Raw genomic sequence first — 26972 nt, 5'->3', positions numbered from 1 at the left:
GTGAAAACATAGAAGCCAATGCCCACTGTTAACACAGGCAATAGTTTTTAGTGAATTTCAGTTTGGTGCACATAATACAGGATTTCTCCATGGTTCACAATTTAACCAAATATTTTAAATTAATAAAAACACTTCAGAAGTAGCTACATTTATGGATTTAATATCTTCTGGGAATATTTTCTGCAGCTATTCAGAGGTGTGAATGTACATAAAAAAGCATTGGAATATTTTAGGCTAATGGGTTACCACTTGTCATCTCCAACTGCTCTTCTTCCAGAGTTCAGTGTGTTCAAAAGGTCTTTGATTTAATAGTTGACATTTTATATATATGTGTATGTGCTTACGTGTTTAGGAAAAAAAAAATCCAACCTCAAAAGAAGTGAAAACTACCAAACATATTTACAAATTTATTAAAAAAAAAAGTGTGTGAACTTTGCTGTTTAGGTTTGTTTTTTTTTTTTTAAATTGGTCTTATTCTTCATTATGCAGAACTGCATTAATTAGGTAGGCTCTGAATAGGGTCATGGTGGTCCCTAAGGAAGACAGTGGTTACTGGAGTCATGTAACTCCAGCAGTCAGATTGACTGTTCTTGTTCATGCTGGGTGAGTTCAGAAGCTTAATTTATCTGTTAGCACCATCACTGCTATGCCGGTAACATGACACCTGTCCTTTATGTAATCCTTCCCTTGCTGCAGCCAGCTGATAAAGAGCCAAAAAGAACAACTTTTGGTGAAACTGGATATATGTTAAAGTAGGGGAAGGAAAGAGAAGTATGTTAAAAACAGTAGAACAGGATAAAATGTGTTCGGTGCGCAGGAAATATTGTTACCAAAAAAAAAAAAAAAATTAAAAAATTATGCGCTGTCCTTTGTAATGCAAACGAGAGAAATAGTTTGGTAGAAATCTTAGCCAGACAATTTTGAGATTTAAGCCTTTCATGATGGAATGACAAAAGCAATCATCATTGAGCAATAAAACTTCCATATTTCAAAATTTTTATAGGGTGCTCCAGTATTTATACTGTATGGGGGCTGTCTTTAGATTTGAACATAAGCGAAGTACTTGAAGCACATGGCCTGGTTTCGTTAGCTCACTGTGTCCTGTTGAACCAAGCCAGTGCCTGGGACTTGTTACTTTCAGGCCCTGGGGTTGTTACAGCTACAAGGCATTAAGGTAAACAATAAAGTCACTAAATCTCCTACTCCGAGAGCACCAGTGTCATATATGAAAGAACTGCAATGGCTTTGGTTATGAGTCTGCAGCACGTTTTCGTGTGCGGCAGCAAGAAGTTGAGCAGGGGGTCTCTGCAGTTGAGCAGGGGGTCTCTGCAGTCCTGGCGTCCTGCACAGTGGGTCCCACCCCCCTTTTCAAAGCGAGCGCTGTCTCCTTCTGCGCCCTGCGGGACAGCGGGTGGCGCGTCAGCTGACTCAAGTATTAGTTTCATGGTGCAGGAGGAAATGAAGCATTTGATTCCAAAAGTTTTCACTTCTTCGGTATAATGGTAAGCATATTGCTGCTGGTTTGGGGCATTTTTTTAGCATGACGTTACAGTAAGTTAAGGAAGTGAATCTGTATTCCTTGGAGTGTTTGCTACAGGTGTCTGTTCGATTAGGCAGTTCAGGGAGCTAAGGAAAACCAAAGCCAGCTCCTCCTCTGTTGACCTTTTTGAGGGAGGAGGGGGGGAGTCAAGAGTGATATAGGCATAAAGTGACAAATTATTACAACTACATAGCTTTGTCCATATTACTGACCTGCTTGGTTCTTGCTAAATGATTTAATTTGTACTGGTAAATTTACTGATCTGAAAGATGCCTTCTGAAGTTTGATATTGCCAAGTCATCCTCGGTTAAGTATGTGGCATAAAGGTTTATATTTAGCACTTCAGTGCAACGATACAATTAGGAATAGAACATTGCTTTCTTTCTCACTTGGCTGCAAATAATTAGAGTTAGCATATAAATCATTGCTTCACTGTATGATTTTTCAAGTGTGTTTTTCTGACAGAGAATTAAACAAACTAGTCTGACTGTATAAATTAGTATTCTCTTTTTCATAATATTTGCTTGTGCTTTAGCAACATGTATTCACATTTCTCAGCAATTTCTGGACAGCAATCAGGAGAGACAAGAAGCTCTTAGATCTTGGAAAAATAAAATCTCTATACCACCAGAGTGACACAGCAAGTTAAACTCTTTTCTGTGCATTTCTGTAACTTGATATTTGATTGGCATTGCCTTTGAAGAGAAAACACGTCCCATAACTGTATGCACAATAAGATCATGCTAAATTCAGAAGATGAGATAATTTTGGTGGGGGGTTTGTGTAAGTTTCTCCAAGTAGACTTTGAACTACACTTCCAGCAGTGGAGTTGATATTGAGCTGCATGATCCTCCCATATTATCACTCCCAGCTGTAGGGTGACGTGCAGGGGACCTCTTGTATCCTCCTGACTAGTTCCACATTGCTGTGTTTAGCTGTGTTTGCTGTTATGGAAAGCGTGAAATACAATCCCCGAGCACAATTCCTGAGCATCAAATAATGACAATACAAATATCCACCTCACCTAGGTTTCCTTCCAACAGGAATGGTCTTTTCATGCTCTAAGTTGGTGTTTAGTATTTCACTGACTGGAATTCAAATTTTATTCCATTGGAATGACGTGGGGTTTTCCTCTGTGGTTAATATATTGGACTGTTTTGTGTGTATGTTTATTTTTAGTATTTCAGTATTTATATAGTGGAATAAAAGAGGAAAACTGAGGCTTACAGGAATATGAAGAAGGTGATTTTTTCCCTATGCTGTCTGTGTTGTTAACAACACAATGTTTAAAAAGAAAACATATCTGGTCATTTTTAATTGGCAAGACTATGGGATGGGTTTTCCATACAGATACTGTGGAAACATTTCCTTTCCCTCTCTGCCACATATGTGGGTACCTTCCTAGTGTTCTTCTTTCCATCTTCATGCCTGACTTTCTGTATCCTTTCAACAGTCCCTTTCCCACAGGTATAAATATATATATATTTTGTGCAGCCAAAAGGATCAGGCCTAGCTTTCTGAAATGCATCTTAGTGATCAGTGGGTCATTGAACTTCTATCCTGAGACTCCTGGCTAAATCTGCAGCAATACCATGCAGTAAATGTGACATGCTGTGTTTGCAAAGCCTTGGATATCCAGTGATGCAACAACAATGTGACCTGTAGTTTGAAACCTCTGTGTGAATGTGTCTTCGTATTCCAGGGAATCATTTTGACCTCTAAGTAATGTATTTATAGGATTGGATTTATACTAGTAATATTTTTTGTTGATTTTTTCATATGTAGTTGCTGTGCAAAAATAACAGTATGTCTGCTGAGATATGTTTACTGTGTTGGTATATTTCTATGACATTAAAATTCTTTGTAGTAAGTTATGTTTTCTATTTCTTTTTTTCTTTTTTTCCCATGTGGTTTTGTTGTCATGCAGAGCTCTGGGATTGAAACATTAGTGGAGGAGCTTTGCTCCAAACTGAAAGACCTTCAGAGTAAGCAAGGTGAGGGAAAAAATGTTTAAACTTCTGAGGCCATGTATTCTGTTTATCAATGACAACATTCTGAGACGGGGGTGTGTGTGAGGGAGTAGGCTGTTATTTCAGTAGCGTTTCGTACAGGCCATGCAATTTTAAAATGAAATTGAATAATTTAATTCAAATAATTTAAGCAATTTTATGCTGGTATGCTTTATTTACCTAAGAAATAGCCAGTCACAAATGGAGTTTTCTTCATGAAAAGCTATAACTATTCATATCCAGCTGCGCCTGCTTTTTTAGTAAATATTCCAAATTCAGCATCCCCCTCCCTACCAAAAGAGTAATGAAAATAAAGTAGGCTTGATTCTATTCCTTTTGTGTATTGATGCTTGCAAAGAGCAGATTTGCCTCAAAAGAATTGTATGGAAACTATTTATGTGAAGAGCATCCAAATAACCATCACTACTTAAAATTTCTGGGCTATAGGGGAATGATAATGGGCACTTGATGATGTCAAGCTTAGGGGAGGGAGCATAATGTAAAGTTATGAGTGAAAGTTCATTGCACGTAAATGTTTGTTCAGGCACACAGCAGCAGCCTTGGACACAGGGTAAAATTAATATGCTTATTATGTAGTATAAGTAACTGTAAATAAGATAAACATTTACCTGCTTAAAGCATGGTTTTAGCTGTTTCCATTCCCTTTTTTTTGTTTTTAAACAGTAATCATTAGTTGGCTCTGAGTATTTCATAATGCTGTGAATTTCTTCCTGAGCCAAGGTGATGTTGAACATTTATTTTGAAAAAAAAAAAATTTTAAAAATAGTATGTCTCACTTTTTTTTATTTTAAAGGTTTCAATATAAAACCATAGAAAATCTTCAGAGTCACCTCTCACACAGAAAATATGACTTTACATCCACTCAAAGCTCAGCAATTACTGCAAGGATGTTTTCTTTAGTGAAACACATGAGAAATTAGATGTGGCCAATGATAAAAACATTTAGTTAAATAGTTGATTTTTTTTAAGAAATATTTTTTGTGTCTGTAGCAATGCAAGAATGAGATAAGGATTTGGATATGAAACAATTAAACATTCAGCAGGGTTTCTCCCAGTGGGGCATTGCTAGCCATGAGGCTGGATGGAGATGCTGGCCAGTCATGTTTGGTCAGATTTGCAGGACTGGACAACTGTGAAAAACTTGTGTAATCTTGGGTGGTAATTCATATTTTCTTAATGTTATTTACAGTGTTGTGTTTAAATATTACTAGTATTACAGTTAAACATCCTGGTGCTTTTTGTTAAATGCTGTTATAAAGTGCACTGGCTTTTTTATTTTTTCTGTTAAGCATTTGGAATTTTCTTCCAAAACAGAGGAGAAGATTCACAAAAAGTTAGAAGGCTCTTTGACTCCTGAGACTGATTTATCTCCCACAGCAAAGGATCAAGTAGAAATGTATGCATTTTTTTCTTATTATTATCTGAGATGCTTTTCTCTTTTTATTCCCATATTTTAACACAGTGAAGTTAACTTATTGGGGAATCTGGAGTTTTCTGGATATTAAGAAATAAATTTCTTTTCATGCCATCTTCTTTTGTTAATCTTGTATATTTAAATATAATCACTTGGTATCATAGGCTAGTTTAATTTCTGTCAATGCCCAGACTGCTTTCATTTGGCTATATACGGAACTCAAACCATACTTTATTTCAGTTTCCTGAAGACTAAGTCAACCAGACAAAAACTTTTAAAACAACATTAATTGACATGTAGATTTGCAAGGAGGGAATAATCTGTTTCCCGGATTCAGATCTCTCAGTCTTCTATTGGAGAAATGGCAAACAAAGTCTCTCAAAACCTTTAAACTCTTGATAACCAAAGTGATCTCTTAGTTAGCAAGTACCTGAGTCCAGTGTTATTGAACTACCCAGGAGTTTTGTCGCTGATCTCTCTTGGAGATAAAACTGCTTCTGTATCTCTTAATAGCAGCAACAGCCTAGTAGAAATGTTACTAAATGGGTGATCCATGCATCTTCAGGGAATTGATTGTGCTAACATACATTTCATTTAACGGACTTCTAAAAAATTTTAGTAAGTTTTCATTGAAATATATGTGATTCAGTGTCAATCTCTCTATCACCAAACACATACTACTATAAATGTTGCGGAAAACCATATTTTATTCTTATACCTCTTGCATAAAGCTGTTAAGCATCTTAAATTATTCAAAAACTAATCTTTTTTAATAGCTTTTTCTTAATAACTGGATGATTGCGGTAGCAGCACATAAAGAGATAACACAGAGACAAGAGGTCTGCAGTGCAGAGTTGCTCCTCAAACTAGAGCCAGGCCTGTTTATTTCTTACATTTTTATACATTTGTGGGTCTGGTTGTGGATTGGCATCTGGGGTTGCTACTTTTCACCCCACTGGCCAGACCAGCTGTCAGTTACATTATTTTCAAACTAGAAATGTGTAAACAAAGGACAGGGAACGAAAACAAAAAGTTATGTTCCCATGTGTAAGAAAAGTAAAATACTGTTCCTAAAGAAACTAACTCCTTCTTATAAACAAGTAAAAGGCTTTAAGAAACTCAAAAAAACCAGGGTGACAGATGATCAAACTACATAGAACTTAACAGATAATGTCTCATTTCATAAATGAGAATTACAAAAACTGAAATTCAGGAATGAACTAACTGAAATTCAGGAATTCCTCATTTATAATCTAAATTATACATTTAAGAAGATTGTAGTGAATTGCCATATTTTCTAATAAACCTGGAGCCACTGTTGTAAACATCCACAATTTCTGTCTACGGTGAAGTTTAGTAGTCTCTCAAAAGAAAATTGTTTCACTTGTGTGCAGTATATTTTTAAACATATATTAATATAAGCACTTTTAAAGATCATTTTAATTTTCCCTTTGATATCATTCAAATAGTGCTGTGAGTGGCATGTGCATATTTAGTGCAAACTAGATTTTTAGCAATTAGACTGGTAGTGTTTTGCTGTGGTTTTAGTAATGTTTTCTAATTTTAATGCTTATCTGAAGCTCTAAGATCCAAATGTCCCTTTTGTTTTGCTTTCAGGTACTATGAAGCATTTCCTCCTCTTTCTGAAAAGCCAGTTTGCCTGCAGGAAATTATGACTGTATGGAATAAATCCAAAGTATGCTCTTACTCTAGCTCCTCATCTTCATCCACTGTTCCACCAACTAGCACGGATACATCTTCTCCAAAGGACTGCAATAGTGAAAGTGAAGTAACTAAAGACAGAAGTAATAAAGTATCTGCCACCGTACAGGAAAGAACCCAGCAGAAGAAGAGTAAAAACGAGAAAGAAAACAAGTTTAGTAGCAACACTGTTGAAGAGAAGCCTGTTTTGTACAAAAAGCAAGTCCGGCATAAGTCTGAAGGAAAGATGCGTCCCCGCTCCTGGTCGTCCGGATCCAGTGAGGCCGGCTCAAGTTCTAGCGGTAATCAAGGTGAATATAAGGCATCAATGAAATGTATTAAAGTAAGACACAAAACAAGAGAGGTTCGGAGTAAAAAAGGGCGTAATGGGCAGAGCAGGCTGTCAGTGAAATCTGCTGAAAAGGTCGATAGAAAAGTCCACAGCGGAAGCAGCAGCAGCAGCAGCAGCGGGTCCATCAAACAACTGTGCAAAAGAGGTAAAAGGCCATTAAAAGAAATTGGAAGAAAAGAAGCTGGCGGTAGTGATGGAAAAGATTTGTATTTAGACAGTAGAAACGAAAAGGAATATAAAGAAGAGCCCTTGTGGTATACTGAGCCGATTACGGAGTACTTTGTTCCTCTTAGCAGAAAAAGCAAGCTGGAGACTACGTACCGCAACAGAGAAGATATATGTGGAGTAACATCAGAGGCTGTAGAAGAGTTGTCTGAATCAGTGCATGGTCTTTGTATTAGCAACAATAATACTCATAAAACATACCTCGCAGCAGGTACTTTCATCGATGGTCACTTTGTAGAAATGCCTGCAGTTCTAAATGAGGATATTGACCTCGCTGGGACCTCAATATGTTCTCAACCAGAGGACGACAAGTATTTAGATGATGTTCATCTGTCAGAACTAACACACTTCTATGAAGTGGATATTGATCAATCCATGTTGGATCCTGGTGCCTCAGATACGATGCAAGGGGAGAGTCGGATTTTAAATATGATTCGACAGAAGAGTAAAGAAAAAACTGATTTTGAGGCAGAATGTTGCATAGTGTTAGATGGAATGGAGTTGCAAGGGGAAAGTGCAATATGGACTGATTCGACCAGCTCTGTTGGTGCTGAAGGGTGGTTCTTGCAAGATCTTAGTAATTTAGCTCAATTTTGGGAGTGCTGTTCATCTTCTAGTTCTGGTGATGCAGATGGGGAAAGTTTTGGAGGAGATTCTCCCATCAGATTCTCCCCCATCCTAGACAGCACAATGCTTAATTCACACATGCTTGCTGGCAATCAAGAGCTCTTTTCAGATATTAATGAAGGGTCTGGTATAAACTCTTGTTTTTCAGTGTTTGAAGTGCAATGCAGTAACTCTGTTCTACCATTTTCTTTTGAAACACTCAACTTGGGAAATGAAAATGCAGATTCTAGTAGCACTGCTAATATTCTTGGGAAAACACAGTCTAGATTGCTAATATGGACCAAAAATAGTGCCTTTGATGAAAATGAACACTGTTCTAATCTTTCAACAAGAACCTGTAGTCCATGGTCACACTCGGAAGAAACACGTTCAGACAATGAGACTATAAATATTCCATATGAAGAATCCACGCAATTTAATGCAGAAGATATTAATTATGTAGTTCCTAGAGTGTCTTCGAATTATGTAGATGAAGAAATTCTAGATTTTCTGCCAGAAGAAACCTGCCAGCAACAAGCTAGAAGTTTAGGAGAAATGCCCACTTTGATTTTCAAAAAGAAATCTAAGCTAGAATCTGTCTGTGGTATTCAGCTAGAACAAAAAGCAGAAAGTAAAGACTATGAAACTACACAAGGGTGTAGGGAAAGCAGTCCACGTGGAGATGGCTACAGCTCAGGGGTTATTAAAGATATTTGGACAAATATGACAGACAGAAATTCTGCAGCAATGGTAGAAGTAGAAGGAATAGAAGATGAATTGTTTTCAGCTGATGTAAATAACTATTGCTGCTGTTTGGATACAGAAGCAAAAGTCGAAACCCTTCAGGAACCCAATAAAGCAGTGCAAAGATCAGAGTATCACCTTTGGGAAGGTCAAAAGGAGAATGTAGAGAAGAGAGCCTTTGTCTCAAATGATTTATCAAAAGTAGATGGTGGTGACTATACCACGCCATCGAAACCCTGGGATGTTAACCAGGATAAAGAAAACTCATTTATACTTGGTGGTGTGTATGGGGAGCTCAAAACATTTAACAGCGATGGAGAATGGGCAGTGGTGCCGCCTGGTCACTCAAAGGGGAGCTTACTGCAATGTGCAGCTTCCGATGTGGTGACAATAGCTGGTACAGATGTTTTTATGACTCCAGGTAATAGCTTTGCCCCTGGCCACAGGCAATTATGGAGGCCGTTTGTATCATTTGAACAGAACGAGCAATCAAAGAGCGGAGATAATGGATTAAATAAGGGTTTTTCTTTTATCTTCCATGAAGACTTACTGGGAGCTTGTGGTAACTTTCAAGTCGAAGAACCAGGGCTTGAGTACTCATTCTCTTCCTTTGACCTGAACAATCCATTTTCACAAGTTCTTCATGTAGAGTGTTCGTTTGAGCCAGAAGGAATTGCATCTTTCAGCCCTAGTTTTAAACCTAAGTCGATTCTGTGCTCTGATTCAGACAGTGAGGTTTTACACCCCAGGATATGTGGTGTTGATCGAACGCAGTACAGGGCTATACGGATTTCTCCGAGGACTCACTTTCGCCCAATTTCTGCATCTGAACTTTCTCCAGGTGGTGGAAGTGAGTCAGAATTTGAGTCAGAAAAAGATGAGGGAGGCATTGCTGTCCCTCCTCAAGTAGATGTATTTGAGGATCCACAAGCAGATCTCAAACCTCTGGAAGAAGATGCAGAAAAAGAAGGGCATTATTACGGAAAATCGGAGCTTGAATCTGGAAAATTCCTTCCCAGATTAAAAAAGTCTGGAATGGAGAAGAGTGCACAGACATCATTGGATTCCCAAGAAGAGTCTGCCGGGATGTTGCCAGTAGGAAACCAAGATCCCTGTTTAGAATGCAGTATGAAAGAATCTCTAGAAGGGAGAGTGGTGGAAAGCTCTAAAGTAAACTGCAGAATAGTGGAGCCACGTGAGGAGACTGGCAGGTTTTGCAGTTGTAAAGCAGGGTGTCATTTCCCCACGTACGAGGATAATCCTGTTTCTTCAGGAGAGCATGAAGAGGTATGTGGATATATAAAATTACAGAATATGCAGCTAGCAGCTGATAACCAGCAGTTTGTCATGTGACAGTTCAGTTTAAATGTTTGTGATTGTATAGATCTCTAGAAAATACAGTTTTGTAGAGAAACTGGAGGTGCCATCTGAACATAAGAATAAACTTGCTTACTGTAAGGGTGACCGAGTGCTGGCACTGGTTGCCCAGGAAGGCTGTAGAGTCTCCATCCTTGGAGACTTCAAAAGACATCTGGACAAGGTCCTGGGCAGCCTGCTCTACTGGGCCCAGCTTGAGCAGGGGGAGTTGGACGTGACAACCTCCAGAGTTCCTTTTGAACCTCAGTTGTTCTGTGATTCTGTGAAAAATTAACCATCTTCAGGTATTTTGGTGTCATCTTGCATACCTTTAGAAATATATGCATGTGTACACTCATGTGACTTTAAAAATCTGTTTGCCTTAGGATTTTAGGTTATCTGATTTACATATAAAATGTTAAAATGTGCATAAATTTTGGGTAATGAAATATTACTGATTTTGATTCGAACATATTTTAAAATTCTGAAGGAAAAGATCTGAAGCCAGTCTTTTCAATATAGTTTCTTCTAAGTAGAAGAATTTGGAGTTGAACTACTGGATGCAAACTTCAGCAAAGAAACACTTGTAAAAAGGCTTAATTATCTGGAAATTAAAGCATCCTCTCGTCAGCATAGAGCCAAAAAGAAATACAGCATGGATGCAAAATATCTGTCATTACCCCAGTACCGTAAGAAAGCCTAAGCAAACTGTGGGTTAAGCACAGAGTTTTCTTTCTGGTAATTGTAGCCATAAGTTAAGTAATAATCAAGATAAAAATATCCTTTCTAACCGAAAATACCCTGAGTTTTTCTTGCTGTGAGCTTCCTCTGTTCTTGAGTAGAAACATTTAACTATCCAAATAAATTAGATGTGTGGCCAGCCCAGAGATATTGTCTGGATAGATATAAGTTACATCTTACATTTTCTTTTCCTTACATCTTACATTTTCTTTTCCTCTTCAGCATCCTCTTGCACATTCTCTGCAGATGTAGTATTTACATTTGGAGGAAGTTTTTCCATTTTCTGTTTCAGAGTTGCACGCACCCAGCTTGTGTTCTGCAATTATGCATTTCTCGATTATAAGTTTGAAACACTAATTCATACATAGGCAAGCTAACCTTTCTCTTGCTAAAACTAAAGCTCACCTTTTTGTTGAACAAAATCAGACTTTCTTATTTTCCTTCTTCCTTATTTGTTTCTTCTCTCATCCTCCTTTAAATTAATTCCTTCTTTTCCCAGCATCAGTAAGTTGATATCTGCTGCTTGCACAAGAGAATCAAGTTTGTGACTTTTCCAGACCCTTTTTAGACATCTTGATTCCTGCTGCTCTGTTAACAGAAGAAGTGGCTTCAAAAATCTTTATTGGAGTCTGGGAAGTTTCTGTGTTTGTGCCAGGCCTTGCAGAAAATGTAATCAAAAAAATTAATGAACTTAGACTGTAAGTCAGAGTTCTTACACTGAACAGATTCTGGAATTGCCTTTTTCCCAGAGTAAGTGAAATCTAACTTCATCATGTAGTAGGGCATAATGAGTGAACAAATGATTATACAGTTAATTTGTGACAGCAAGAGCCTGAAGTTCCTTCCAGCTCTGCTCAGATCTTCTTTCTGAATGTGTTGTGCTCTGTGAGGCTGCTTATTCTCATCTTCACTTCAACAACTTATCCATTCAAGAAACTAGTAAGTGCGTGGTATATACTGTATACATACAGTATATGGTAGGTCTGAGGCTTGTAAAAGGTGTTTTGGTAGTGAACAGTGCTCCGAAGGCGCTGGTATTTCATTTTATTTAAGTTTCTTAGTGCAAGAGGAAAGCTTATTGCTTCCCTTGCTCAGGTCATGTGATTTTGTAGTCATTTTCATAGCTTCAAAGTGAGAAACCACTGAGAAGTACAAAGGGCCAACAACCCTGTCAGCAATCTAGACTCCAGTTTGGTTTGCAATTGAGCTCTTCCTGGGGGGCTTGTGGGAGCTTGGTTACCCCCTAAGCTCAGACGTCCCCCTCTGTCTACCGTGGCTCAAGAAGGTATGTGCACACTCCAGGCTTTTCTAAGCACCAGTACGTGGAGTCTGAAGGTAATTGGCTTTTTGGCTCAGGAGCATTTATTTGAATTTCTTACCGTGCTTAAATGTCTGTAAAAGATGTGTGGGAGCTTTTTTCTTTATAAGAGTGATACTTATTTTCACGAGGATTAAGCAAAATCAATATAAAATACTTAGAATGAGGACAGTCTAGGAGATACTTTTTTCATGGATGCCCCACACATACATGCATGGGGGAAAAGTAGGCACTGTAGTGTGGACTGATTAGTATAGGTCAATATTTGTAAAGATTTTTTTTAATGAAACTTTCTGCATTTCTAGGCTTGACTTTGGATAGAAATTAAAGTCATTGTTTAACTCAATCATCTAATGTCGAGTTTGAGTTGTGTTCTGAGATACCTCCAATATTTTTGCATAAATAATGGATGTGAAAATATGAATATAAACCACAGTGTAATAGTAACACATTCTGTTTTGCATCACTTAAACTTGAGTTGTATTTGTGCTGTGGAAACACACATCTCTGAATACCTCCTATTTATAAACAAGACCGTAGGAGAATCTGGTTCAGTTCCCTCCCTCTTACCTTCTATATTAGAGCACTTCTTTTTAGAATTACAGTGTATTTTGCAGCAGGAATTTGCAAATAGCTCCTGCAGAATTTTTTTCAAACATGAATGATATTTATATGTTCAGCCATAAGATAAGAAAACCCTCAAATTAAACCAACAACAAAATGAAACCAACAAAACAAAAAGAAGAAAAAAGTCCAAACCAAACAACCTCTACAAAAAACCACCAGCACATCCCACCCAAACAATTACATAAAACCCCACAAACACAGCTCCCTTGCCCTCCAAAGTACAGTCTTTTTTTCTGAGTAAATGCTCCTACCGTTTAGCTGTGGAGTCATGGGTAAGTACACAGTCTGAACCAGTAAATGGCCTGTGAATATACCAACACTGCATCTCCTCTCAACAGATTTCATATGGGCTCCAATCCAGGAGGTGTTCTCACAGAATGCTCATTCTGTTGGGTCCTTGAGATAGATAAAAGGACCTGTGGGGTTTTAAGGTCTGAACATGCCTAAGACACTTGTTTTGGGGATGAGGAAATTATACTGACAAAAACTGTGTTTGTGCATCTCATGACTGAATTGGCCTTGAGATATGGTGAGGTTCTGTGCTGGACTGGAATTAGGTAGTGAAAGTGCATAACCCCTTTAGAAAGGGCTGTCAAGAGAGAAAGGGAAGAGGAGTGCTTTATAAACATTGGTTCTGAGGTCAGCAGTGTAGCAGGTAAGCTGTCTTAAATGCAGGTAGTGATAAGAGGGAGACAAAATTCAGAGGAGTCTACTGTGTGCCTTAAAATCAGGCAAATCAAGTGGAAAAAGAGCATGCAGAGTCATTCAAATACAAAGCAAAGGACTGACTGTAAATAGTAATTTGGGGGCTACCTATGACAGGACTGGTCTGATAGTCCTTGGTAAGTGCTGATCATGGCATGTGATGAAAACAGCTACAAAGACTCTTTAAGCTCTGACTTTCTAATTAAGAAAACATTATTTTGCAGAGATGTTGAAGGGCTTATGAAAGGACTTTAAAAAGATAGAGTTCACAATAGCAGTTTAAAAATCATGAGGGAAAACCCCCAAGGTTTAAACAAAGCAAATACAAAAGATGTGGTGTACCTGAAAGTTCTAGAAGTTCAGAAACAGAAAGATGACAGAAAGATATTTTATAAACAGAACTAAAAAGCCTGGAAAGTGATGAAAATTAAATATCCAATGTAATAAATGCACAGATTAGTGCACCTATTTTCATTGTTAATGAAAATACAGATATTACACTTTTTCAGTTAGTCACAGCAGTATTCACCTGAGTATCATGAAGAGCAGCAACTAATTTGAGAAAAGCCTACTAGAATGCTTGTTTGAGAACACATGGAGGATAGAAAATATATAAACAGCAAATCTTGTTTTTAAAGAGGAAAATGGAACCAATGAGCCTCTTAAATTGCCTAAACTGTACTTTAAACTGTAAATGGCCCAAATGGGTGAGTAACAGGAAGTTTCCGAGTATTAGTTTAGGGAAAAGATTGCACTCTCAAAATAACAGTCACTGGCTGACTGGAGGACAACAGAGATGATTATATTTTTCTACTGTGTGGCATGTTTATGAAAATCCCTGATAATAACAAACTGGGAAGGTCTGCAATTACACTGGAAGACAAGATAAGAATAAAAAAGTTTTAAAATCTGAGCAGCATCTGAAACATAAAATGCAATCTTACAGGGGCAACTAAAATTTCTACAGAAAATAATAACCCTCTTTACAAACACTGTGGGAGGAGTGACAGATGAGGAAGTGATGTGAAGCAGAAAAGCATCTTCAAACAGATCACAGTCAAGTGTAAATCAGGAATGATGCACTGCAAAAGACAGCAACATTGAGATCCATGAACAGGAATACCCTCCTGTAAGAGTGGAGTTGCTCTGCTGGAGTACTGGGCTCCTTATAGCAGGAAAGATGTCTTGAGCAGAAAACACACGAAGGTCCCTACTTAGGAAAACAGAGTGAAGGAACTGGGGGTGTTATTTCTCAAATAAGAGAGACTCGGAGCAGAGGCAGCAGTTTTGCAGAAGCCACGTTCATAGTTAGAGGTAAGGGAAAAGCTGTGTTCTCTGTAGGCTCCGGTAAACACAAAGGAAGTGGATGAGATGACCTTAAATCACACTAAGGGAAATTGAAGAATAAGAATTCTAACCAGACAAGGAGCATACTGTAAGGCTCTGTTATTTTTTAGGAAAGCAGGGAAAATTCTGCCTTGATGAGGCTGAATGTAATAATAGTGCATTGTAGTTGATTCCAGCTTTGTGCAAGAGTAGAGGCTCAGTGATCTCATAGAGTCGCTTCCACTTATATTTTCAGTGAAATTCAACAATGAGGTTACTGCCAAATAGGTGTTAAGATTATAAAGTCTAGACTCAGCTCCCTTGGGTCATTTGTGACTGGCTTCTTGAGCTAAGTTTATTTTCACTGAGTGGCTGATGAACTAAAATTAGGACCTGATCTTTTGGAATAGGACTCAATGGGTTCATTGCTTCTTTGACTTCTGAATTATTCATGTGTTGTATTCTTCCTGATAAGGGGTTGCAGGGCAGATTCAAAGAAATATGTGCTTACAGATTAATATGATTTTTTTCTGTCACTTGTAACACTTCTGATGATATTTATTCAGACCATACTGAGGCTTTAGTGCTTATTCTGTTCACATTCTGCAACCCTCTTGTCACCCTTGTCAGTGTGATCCTTGTCAGCAAGTGTTCTGAAGCAGTACAACTAGTCAGTGATGGTGTTTCCAAATTAATATCCAATAGTCTGGGAGAAGCCTCAGTTACCCTGTGCCTAGCTGTAACACCAGAAAGGAAACCCATCAGTCTTCTCTCCCACCTGCAGCAAAACTGGGAGTGAAGCAGCGTTGTAGCTGGTTTTGCCCTGCTGCCTATGAGTTCAGTTTAAGAATAAAGTAAAATAAATATGAATGGTTTCAGAGAGGACAGGCTTCCAGTTACAATATTTTATATCAGAACCATTCTAAATAATAGCTATTTAGATGGTTAGCTGGAAAATTTAATAAAACACAAAGTGTATATGAGTATATGGGAAAGAGAAGAAGGAGACATAAATTGAAAATCCTGTTTTAAAGGGGAAAGATTGTCAGCAAAGGAAGGTAGACTCATGGTGCTAGTCTGGAATTGGTATTGTGTATTTACTGATCGGGAGTGTCTCTTTAATTCACAAAAAATTTCACAGTGTGAGACTCTGCATTTCTAGGAAACACTTAAGGCAACTGTAGGAAAAAAAAAAACCCTTTCTTCTGCAGATGTATAAAATGGACATTAAAATTGTCCTCTATTCCCTCCCAAACAAAAATTCAACACTGAGCTGAGAGCTGTCTGTGACCTGCTCCAGCTCTCCAGCTGTTGGGGCTGTGATGGGAGCACGGGGGGGCAGAAGCAGCCAGTGCCAGTTCAGTCACGGAGCCGTCCCAGAGCAGATGCTGAGCTCTGCCGGTGCCTCAGCCCAGGAAGCAAAGCTGCTGCAGCTTGTTGTGCCCTGCCAGACTCAAGCTGGCTTTGCCTGTACCTGCTGGGGTTCATCCAGCTTATCCTGTGTGCAGGTGTGACAGCAGCAGTGGGAGAGACTTGGAAGTTAATAATGCAGTGTGCCTGTGGAGTTTAGATGCCTCTATCTCTAATCAGCACAGAGTGAGGCTTCCATGATTTGTATTTGTAAATGCACATATTTCTTACTATGTCCTGCTTATACCCTTGATCTGCTTTTTTTTTTTTTTTTTTTTTTTTTTTTTTTTTTTTTTAATATTAAAAAATACACTAACTGATGGTTTAAGTTCCTAAGAACTGCCTTTTCTGGAATTATTTGAATTTTTGGAGTGTGGTTCCAAAAAGACTGTTCCTGGGTCTTGTAACAGGAAACCAGCACGGATAAGTTCAAATAAGTTGAATCTAGGATGTTTCTAAGTACAGCATTCTTGAGTCACTCCTTTGGTTTGAGAGGAGCTTCTCTTTATTAAGTTTATAAGTTTAAGTTTGTAAGTTTAAGTTCTATGGGTGTGTGGTTCTACAGTGGGTTAAGGAGGAGCAAAAGGGTGCTCACTGATCTTCCATGTTTAAACATTCTCAAGTTTACTAAGGAGAAAGCTGACTAGAAAGTCACTGTTGAAGCTTATTTGGTAATGTTTGTTGTAGGCAGTTGCACTGTCGTTTGTTTTTTTTGAATCATTCTAATATCTATAGAGGATTTTACAAGGTGGCATAGTCTTTTGAGGGCTAATGGGGTTACCTCTGGTGCAGCCATGAAACGGGGGGCATGTCTGTTGTGACAAGCCCTTGCTATTTTAGCCATGTCCATCAATGTCATAAGGAAAGGCCTCTGGTAAAATTAAACTTGCATTAAAGTATTGGGAGTATTTTGGCAGTCATAGTGAATGGATTACTTCTAGCATAAAGACAAACATTGATCATCCTCATAACCTCTTTTACCTCATGATGACCCATAATTCTCCAATTCTGTGTTTTTTCCATTGGGTAACAGTACTGCTAATTCATCCTCCCAAACTTTAAACATGAAATTTTGCCACTTTTTTTTGCTGTCTTCTCTCTTTTGTTTTACACTGAACTATTTGTCATGTTGGCTAACATTTCACTGTACTTACATCTCTTGGGTAACTCTCTCTAGATTATAAAGTGTAGGGCTGAAATTAATTTTTTTTTTTCTGTGTTAGTATAACTCTGTATGGGCAAAGTCTGAACCCCAGCATGAAGTTCATATTGGCTGTAGGAGTTCAGAGAATGGATATTCCACTGTAGTTTGACAGTCATTTCCCATTAGTGTTACAAATTGAGCAGTGTGACCTGTAAGACTTAGGAAAATTCATTGTAATACTAGCATTTCCTCCTTTACATGTAAGTATATTATTTTTGGCAAAATGAAGTGTGATTATTGTCTAAACACTTTCCTATATTGAATACTAATCTGCAGAGAATGAGTGGCAGCCAGGAAAAGCAATGCTGGTGGGAAAAGGCGCTCTATTCTCCCCTTTTTCCTGCATCACAGTGTGAAGGTAAGCACCTCTGCCTGTTAGAACTAACTTGCTGTTGCACCCATGTTAGAATGAAATGCTCCTTGTTACGGATTGGAATTGCTGCAGATGAACTGGATTTACTGTCTGTATTTAAAAAACCCACACCAGTAAGCTTCCACAAAAAATTCTCTAATCTGAGAGAGAACTGGGATGCTTCAGTTGCACTTAAAGTAGACCTCAAGCATGATCCTAAATTGGCTTTAAAAGAAAGTGGTTTTAAAATAATTTAACATTTACACAAATTTACTTAATGCCAAAGCCTGCAATTAAATAAACAGAAAATCTCTGGTTATGAAAATACTTTATTACATTTTTTAATGTTTCATCCTGAAAAATACTTACTAGGTAGGTAAGTCTATAAGAATGTGAAAAAATGACGATTACCTTTTATGGATGTGCGTAAATAACTTGCCAGTTATTCAGTGAATGTGTGGAATCTCTCTGAGACTCTGAAGGAGAGGGATTTGCCACTTGGCCACTCCTTTCACACTGACAGTTTGGGAATTTTTCTGTCCTGCACAGAGAGCAAGTCCAGTCTTAGTAGGCAGGCTGCTCGTGACGAGAAGCAGGTGTGCTTCCAGCACTCCCGGGAATCTGTAGCGTCTGACAACTGACTCCAGCCCAGGTTTTCAGTGGACCAGCAAGAATCCAGGCAGCTTTTTCTGTCTGCATACCGATTCACCTTTTCTGGGGAGAAGACAAGAAGCTAAATAAGACCATTTTGTATCTTGAATTCACAGCATATGTGGTGGTTTCTGTTGGTACAGGCCCAGGGTGAGAAAGTTTTGATCATAGACCTAGTTCCTTAATAGTCTGAAAGCAGATCAGGCAGTTACTATTTTTGAAGGGCACCTTTCAGTGCAACCAACTAAATTGTGTTCTTGGTTGCAAAACAGCCTTACTTTGGTGTTTAAAACAGTTTGGGTGACCATCAAGAGCGTCTTAACTTTTACTTCACTCCCACCTATAGAACTGTGCACAGTGCAAGGGCAGATTGGCGCTCGGAGCCTGCCACGTTAGCGAGAGCGGTCAGTCTTCCTAAAGCGGGGGATTTGGGGTCCCCTGCAGAGCCCCGGGGCCGTGCCCGGGGCCGTGCCCGTGCCCGGGGCAGGAGCCGTGCCTGGGGCCGGGGCCGTGCCCGGGGCCGGGGCCGTGCCCGGTGCCGGAGCCGTGCCCGGGGCCGGGGCCGTGCCCGGTGCCGGAGCCGTGCCCGGGGCCGGAGCCGTGCCCGGTGCCCGGGGCCGTGCCCGTGCCCGGTGCCGGAGCCGTGCCCGGTGCCCGGGGCCTTGCCCGGTGCCGGAGCCGTGCCCGGTGCCCGGGGCCTTGCCCGGAGCCGTGCCCGGGGCCGGGGCCGGGGCCGGAGCCGTGCCGGGGCCGGTGCTGGCCCCTGGCGGCGAGCGCGCGTCACTGCGGCAGCGCTTCCCCGGCGCGGGAGGAACGCGGCCGAGGCCAGGAGCTGCTGATGCAGAGCCAGGGTATTTGTCAGGGACAGCAGAGCCAGGGTTTGCTCTGTGCTACTCAGTTTTTAAACAAGACCGGGACTTTACCCTCACAGCTGATGCTACTCTTCCACAAACCTTTTTCTGTATCCAGTTTTCAGTATGGGTACTTTTTATATGTGGGTGTTGATGCATGTGATACGTATGTATCTAACTACATGATAGTTGTTGATATTATTATATATAAGTTTACTCTGGTTAAGTAGAAATCACAGCCATTCTCATCAACTGGGGTTTCTGAGTTTCAGTGAGGATCAGGCTACGTTTCAGTCTATAATGTATGGGTATAGAAGTAGGAGTGATGTCGAACACAATGCAATATCAGAATTGAAAAATGTACTGAACCATTTATCATTAAAAAGTACTTCTTGTTCTTTAGTATTTTAGGTGTTTTCATTAACTAAGTGGCTTCTTCTTTTACTTTTAGTTAGCCAGGTAGGATTTGATGAAGCTTCCGTAAGGTATTATACTGATTTCTTTATGGGTGTCAGACCATAACAACCCCCACAACCACATGACATAGAGTGTGAATTTCAAGAATACTTCTCAGGATGCTTTAATTTATGGTAAATGTAAATAACAGTGTTCCTCAATTCTGTTTTTTCTTCCTTTGCATCTGAAACACCCCCAAAAAACAATATAAGAGTGCTATACAAATGCCAAGAGAGAGAATGGTGTAGGAGAACTTGCAGATGTAAAGGAAATATCCAATGATGATGAACATCTTTTAGATTTTAATATGGTAAGTTTGTCAATGGTTTTGGGGAGGAAGTTTTTTTTACTTATTTTATAAGGGTGGGCTACTGCATCTTTCCTTTCATCACAGTTCTCAGTCTACCCTCAAATGAAATTCCTGCAAAAACCTTCTAAAGCTTCTCTTCTCTTTCTTTGTTTTTTAACCTTCTCTGCATCTTGAGCATCCTTCTGAAAGTTCCTCAGGGTGTTGTACTTTGGGGAGTACAACCCTTTGTACAAACAGCTGTACTTCTAGTAGATAAGCAAAGCCAGTTTCCTTTGGGAATGCTTGTCACAAGTGTTAAACATGAGTCTTCTTTTCCTTCAACTTCTAATTTCAGTAAGTGTAGAGCGAGCTGAAGTGCAGTATGAGGGCAGAACAAACCAGTAACTAAAGGCAGAAAGATAATATATGCTGAATACTGTCCTCATTTCAAGCAAAAAAAACCCAGATTTTTTTTCTCTAGGGAAAAAATGTCACGTACACATGTATTTACTGATAGACCTTTAAACGTCGTGGTGATGATAGTGCTTAGTTTAACATTGTGACATGCTTGCTATAGCTTTACTCATTCAGATGAAAATATATTTAAAATACATTTACTTGAAGTTTAGTCAGATCTTTCCTGTGTTTTCTTACTATTTAATACTTACTACTAAGTTTTGGAGATAAGTTTTACAGTAATTTTTCTGACACGAACTGTGATAAAGATACATCCTGAGTTCACTTTTGATTCTCTTGTTTTGTGCAAATCCTAAAATTAAGGAATAGGAAAAAAATAATAAAAGCCCCATCTTTTTCCCCTGCTGTTCTGCAGTCCTTTCTGCATAGTGGACTAAGTCAGGAAAGAGGAGGACTTGCCCTGTAATCGTGGCATCTCTCTTGGACAACTACAAAACCATATAACCTCCCAGCCCAGAGAAAAGCAAGCATGTTCTTTATTGTTCCCCATCAACACTGTCAGTTTAAATCCTTAGGTTTCTTCTGTTTATGAAGCAAGATGTGCAGATGATATAAATGCTGAGGCAAAACCAAATGGCTTCAGGAAGAAGATCTACTCCAGTGATAGCTCCAGCTCTGAAGACACAGCTTCAGAAGGTGGAAGCGAATGGGCTGATCCGTGTGAGGAGGAGCTTTTTTCTCGAACTCAACTGTAAAAACTGCAGAGTAGAACAGATGGTTGAAAAGTAACATGAGATGGAAAACTATCTTTCTTGAGGGTCTGTAGCTCTAAAACAACAACTTGAGTTTCCTCTTCAGTTAATGGATTCAGATGTGTATTTATCTTTCTCTTCTTGCTTATTTTATAGATGAGGACACAGATGTCCTGTTGAAGATTTTTTTTCCCAAAAAATACTGTTAAATTCTTGGCTATTTGAACTAGACTAGATTGTGTTGTCAAATCGAGAATGGATGTGCATGTGCTTGTCTTAGTAGTACCACTGCTTTTTTGCATCTTAATTGCAGTTATTTTCTTTCGTAACTGTAGCCCTACCACTATTACGATCTTCTTAGCATCGCAGTGTCTACAACTACTTCTGCTATTCAGAGACTTCAGCTTTCTGCACATTAGGCTTTGTTCTTTAAGAACTGGGAGATAAATACTTAACACTGTAATCTATCAGTGCCTTTCTGAATGCAGGAGAAAAGCATGAATGACTTGTCCAGTCTTCATTCAGTAAATCTCATAACTTTGAAGTAGGAACAACAGGGTTGTGCTTTAGAGACTTACAGAAACTGTGTTTTCTATCCTATGATTCCCCCTTCCCGCAAACCAACACTGAAGATACAATGGTTTGTACTTTTGCTAACTGGAGAAGCCAAGGATTTTTTGTAGGTATGGAGGCAATGTGGGGGTTTTTCTCCTTTTTTTTTTCTTTTTTTTTTTTTTTTTGTCCTTTTTAGCAGTTTGCCGATGTGGGGCAGAAGTTCAAAAAGTAACACCAAAAATAATAAACCACTGGGGTGATGTGTGGATTGTTGTGAATTTTGTTAATGAGTAATGAGAATGTTGTCTTGTTGCAGATGAAGGCATTCATGTAACCTGCAAAAGCATCCTGTAACTGAACTTGAGACTGAATGACTGAAACTCTCTAAAATGCTCAGAGTGTTCAATGTTTTAAATGCAAAGGGTCAGTGCTTCACTTGAAAGAAATCCTGTGGCTGCTGCAGTTAGCTGCTGTTGTGGCTGTAATTTAGTAAATCTCGTAGTTCATTTTGTGTTTCTGAGAGAATGTGTGGGGCAAGTTACGTGTGTGGTGGGTGGGGGTAGGGAAGGTGATGACTTACAACATACATGTGTGATTGCAGTAGTGATTGTTGCTTTATGTGACTTGCTTTTAAATTTTCTTTTGTTAACTTAGAAAGTCAATACATTGTCAAGTTGCATCTGTACAAGACTATCAACTCCTTCTGCTTTTAACACATTATGCAAAACGTATAAGCCAGGAGGAGCAATATTTGCAAAACTAAACATTCTAAGTTTTTACCAACTCCTAGTTTAAAAAATGACAACTAACTCGTCTACATGATTGCAGCATGTCTATAACACCAGGAAGTGCAGAAAGTCCAATACTGACTTGAAAAGCTTCACCATTATTTTTGACAGGCAATAAACCTCACAAGAAACATAGCTGTTTGAAATGTGAGCTGAACTGCCTTTGAAATATGTTCTGCGCTAGAAATGCTTTCTGAGTAACTGGGTTTTGTTGCCTTTATTCGATTGACAGTGATTGGGAAACCATGCCGGTCTTCGTCCAACGCTTTTGGTGAGATCCTTCTAAAACTGGCTTGGTTGCCCTTATCCAAGGACTTTCTTTTGGTCCTCCTCTTAGACTATGTTTTAGGGTTTGTATTCATACAGCAAATCTTTTGACACTTTACAGTTTCTTTTCTTAATTTATTTGCAGACTTTGAATAGATTTTTATATATTTTACTTTCTTCCGGAGCTTCCTTGAGAGGTTGTATAGCACCTGCACTGAAACTAGTTAACTGTAACATGAAAGGAAAAAAGAACTTTACACACAAATTCTTCAAATCACTACAGTGAAGAATGGAATAGAACTTCATTTGAGAACAGGAAATGATCAAGGGGACATATTTCAAACACAAACTTCAGCTCAGTTAATTCTGGCTAGAGCTTCTTTGTTGGTAAGAAAGGGCTCAAAAGTAACAAAGGTGTTGCTCATAGTTACACTGTGGCATGTAATGATTCCAGCACCTTTGGGGAAAATAAAATCCTATACTGAGCTTGGGCAATAACAAATTGTCTTTACTTGTTTTCATAGTTAAATGGCTAAAGCTCTAAGGCTTTCAGTGAGAGTTGAAGTGTGGTTTTTAGTTTTTCTATATGGATAGAAACACACACCAACAACAATAACAACAACAACAAGCATTAAAGGTTGGCATACGCTGAACCGCACTGTGGGATGAAGCGCATTGCATATCCATAGCATTGAAGTATCAGTTTTCCATTCCTGGGCTGAAATTTGTTTCTACTTTTTGCTTCAAGTGGTTGTATTGTTCTGATTTCACGTACACCAGAGTAACTGATTTTGTTTTCTTGTGGAGTTACTTAACACCGAATAAAAATATAAAAGGACAATTGGATGGTGTGTGTGTGTCTTCATTTTCTTTAGCTAAAGTGTGTAACTTACATACAACGTGCAGTTAAGCATTAAATATTCTGGAGAAATAGCATGACATACCTAATTTGGGAATCCTTTTCACTGCTGTGATTTTTTTCAACTGCTTTTTAGGATGTAGGAAAATTAAACATGTTGCATATGTTCTTTAAAAAAAAAAAAAAAAAAAAAAAAAAAAAAAAAAAAAGAGAGAGAGAGAAGAAAAAAGCTCTGTCCACACTTTATTTCTGTAGAAATTAATTTGTAATGACAAATTCATGTTTAGAAAACATGAAACCTTTAAAAAAAAAAAAGTAAAACCCAAGCAAACCCAGACCCTCTCTCACATAAGTTAGAACTTGTATGTAATATGGGATCTAACTCAGCAGATTTCTATTTCTGCTTTAAACTTGTGTTCAGCCATCAGGTAACCAGTATCTCACTTCTACTTGCAGAAAAACTGCATCTGTAATAACAAAGTGCACTTTCCTTATTCCATGGCTGTACCTCCTTTCAGAGAAAGGAAAAAAGCTCCATCAGCTCACATTCTTACTTGGTGGAGGCTTGTGCATTGTGGTGCTGTAAGTCTGCAACCATAGTGACCTGGGATTCTGTGCAGAATGATTCCAACCTCTGATGAACTAGAAATTCAGTGAAAACAACACAGAAATGCACACTTGGAAATAATGGAAGAGTCCCACTGTAAGGTCCTTGGGTGAATACTTTTTTTAAAAGTTGAAATTTTGAAAGGCATACATTATTTTCAATTGCTTCTTAAATACACCAGAGGTAGTATATTTTCATTGCATTTATAGAAGGTACTTGTTAAAAGGACTACATTTCATCAGCCAGGCTTTTCAATTCCTGTATCTCAATTAATATTAAATACACACATCATAAATAATTAGTTTCCCATGTAAACAATGCTTCTGTCATGCAAAAACTACCACTGTGTAGTCTTAGGTAACAGGTGCGTCCGTCAGTGGTAAGACAGGCTGGCTGTAAATGCATGTCACACTGTGCCTTCATGGGAGTGTCTGATGTGAAAATACATGGGAAAGCAGTGAACCTTCTGGAAAGCCAGGATTCCTTCACAGTAACTCATTCTTTCCTTGCCAGGACCAGCATAGTTAAGTATTATCCCCAGTGAATTAGTCATTACCTTTCACGTACAGCATCTCACATAATTTTCCTTTTATTACCTGTGAAACTAAGAGCAAAAAGACTCCAGAGGTTTGGGACAAAGGAGTCTTTAGTGATACATTTTAGCTTCCTATTGTAAGACTTCTGTTCCACCGTTCAAGTTCCTCTCAAAATGTAGTGTTACATGCAAATGCTTATAAATTTTATGGTCTACCTCTGCTCCAGTGGGATGATAATGGAATGAACAGGAAAAATCACTGACAGAGCTGGCAGTGGGCCATCACACTACTGAGAAAAAGCCAGAGTGACAAAACACTGGTGTCCCTGCCCTACTTCATTCATGTGTAACAACTTCACCTGTAAACAGTGAGGACAGAAGCTGAGGTGAGAGGCTGCCATGGACGCTGCCTTCTGCCTGACAGCCTTCCTGTAGGACAAATTATTCTGCAAGGACAGTGTCTGTCATTACTGTATTTGCAGCTAATCCAGGAATGAGGGGCTGCAAAAGCAGTACTAAGTCTCTGTGTCCCTCTGTAAAGATGCAGGGTTCCTTCTGTCAACAGCAGTACCAGCCATTAATTAGTGCTACAGCTGCTTGTCTCACAAAGATTTCGGGGTTTGCTAATGAAGAATTAACTGCCAATCATTTCTGCATGGGCCATATTTTACTTACTACAAGCAAACAGAGACACAGAAGAAGCAGCAACTCTCCTTGTCTCAAAACTGAGAACTCTCCAATTCTTGAATTCTAAAACAATTTTAAGCAATTATGCCTGTTAAAAAGTATAATTTAGTACATTTTCAGATTCATCTCTGCTTTCCTGTTCGTAGCATGGAAATGCTCAAGCAAAGAACAGTACAGTATACTCTAGCAGTACTGAAAGCAATTACATAAGCACCGCCTAAAAAAACGGATGGCACTTCCACCATTCGAGATTTTTAGGAACATACTAATATGTCAGAAATAAAGTAATGACCCACAGAAACCTGTGTAGCTTTTTCCTTTACTGATCCCATGTCTGAAAAAAAGTACAATTTGTTTGTTGTTTGGGCCTATTGTCCGAAGAATAATTTGCCTCATTGATGTCCATCTGCTATGATGGGCCAGCCTGATCCCTTACAGATATGGGACAGAGACTGGTGTTGAATTTTTCATTTTTGCAGTTACTTTATTTGTACAATAATGAATATTAAGAACATTCTGTATGTTTAATACCCTTCTGGTAGGATTTTGCCTTTTTCCTTTTTTTATTGCATAACTTTTAACTTTTTGATTGATACTTGGCTTCTAATTGTCCTCACTTTGCAATGGAGTTCTATCATTTGACTCTGGAACCCTCATCAATTTGACAGCAAAGGAAGTCTAAGTTGTCATTCATGGGTTTTAAATATTTTTCCACCATTTCTCCTGCAATTGTATCCAGTACAAAAATATTAAATTCTTTGAAGCACTGCAGATCCTTGGAAACATAATGAGATGTTACCTGCCCAAACTGAATGTTATTTAGTTTAATTCATACTTCCTAGGTCTAGGCAACAACTGATTTTTAATCCAGTACTTCCTTTTTTCTTCGTGGTGAGTTCCAATGGATGTTGCCATGTTTGCAACTACTACAGAATAGATCAGTTTTCTTTTGGAAGTGTGATTTAAATGATGCTTATTTAAGAGAATAAATTTGTTATAGGACTTTTCACTATGCAGCTGTGCATAACAACAGCCATGTTTCCTTCTCTGGAGTGATTTAGTGGAGTGAAGATCTGTAACAGAGGTACCATGGAGGCTTTGTTAACAATTATTTATGGGCACTCAGGATTCTGCAATTCTGAGATATTATACAAGGAGTAATAATTTTGCTGATACAGTTTTACTCCTTCACACCTTATTACTCATGTTGTCTTTCCTAAACAGCTTGTAGACAGCGATAGAAGCAATCCTGTCACGCATCATGTTTCAGTAGTATCAGTTCAAACATACTGGGAAGTCTCACACACTCTTCCCCGGCCTTTCCTGCTCTTCATTTTCTCACCGTCTCTTGGAGGGGAACCATCTCAGTTTATTCTTACCCAGTGGTAACAGAAGGGTTAACAGTGATGGTAGCTATAGCCCAATCTTCCTCATCCTTTATCAGGTCTCAGTTCCTAGAGGAAGAGGCAGCCTTTTGGGATATCAAATGGCACATTCTCCAGCTGTTCCTGATTCATCCCAAACCTATTTAAATGGCCTGGTGTACAGAGAGTCCACCCCTAGTAGGAATGCCTGTGGCCATGCTGAAAATGGACTGCTACCAAATA

General features: G+C 38.8%; 1 protein-coding gene across 1 annotated transcript in view; it reads left to right on the top strand.

The window, feature by feature from the left end:
* The window catches only part of KIAA0232 (KIAA0232 ortholog), a 65806-nt gene extending 42283 nt beyond the window's left edge, over positions 1-23523 (top strand). Inside the window, exons 4-9 of the mRNA XM_040065802.2 lie at positions 3468-3534; positions 4885-4966; positions 6602-9899; positions 17576-17657; positions 19822-19919; positions 20891-23523. Of these exons, the coding sequence (XP_039921736.1) occupies positions 3468-3534; positions 4885-4966; positions 6602-9899; positions 17576-17657; positions 19822-19919; positions 20891-21070 (3807 nt within the window). The 3' untranslated portion in view covers positions 21071-23523. The remainder of the gene's footprint in view (positions 1-3467; positions 3535-4884; positions 4967-6601; positions 9900-17575; positions 17658-19821; positions 19920-20890) is intronic.
* The last annotated feature ends 3449 nt before the right edge of the window (positions 23524-26972 follow it).

The sequence above is a fragment of the Hirundo rustica genome, chromosome 5 (genome assembly GCF_015227805.2).
Source record: "Hirundo rustica isolate bHirRus1 chromosome 5, bHirRus1.pri.v3, whole genome shotgun sequence".
In the NCBI taxonomy this organism is placed as follows: Eukaryota; Metazoa; Chordata; class Aves; order Passeriformes; family Hirundinidae; genus Hirundo; species Hirundo rustica.
Note: the sequence above shows the minus strand (reverse complement) of the source record. Positions and strands in the feature narration are given on the sequence as shown.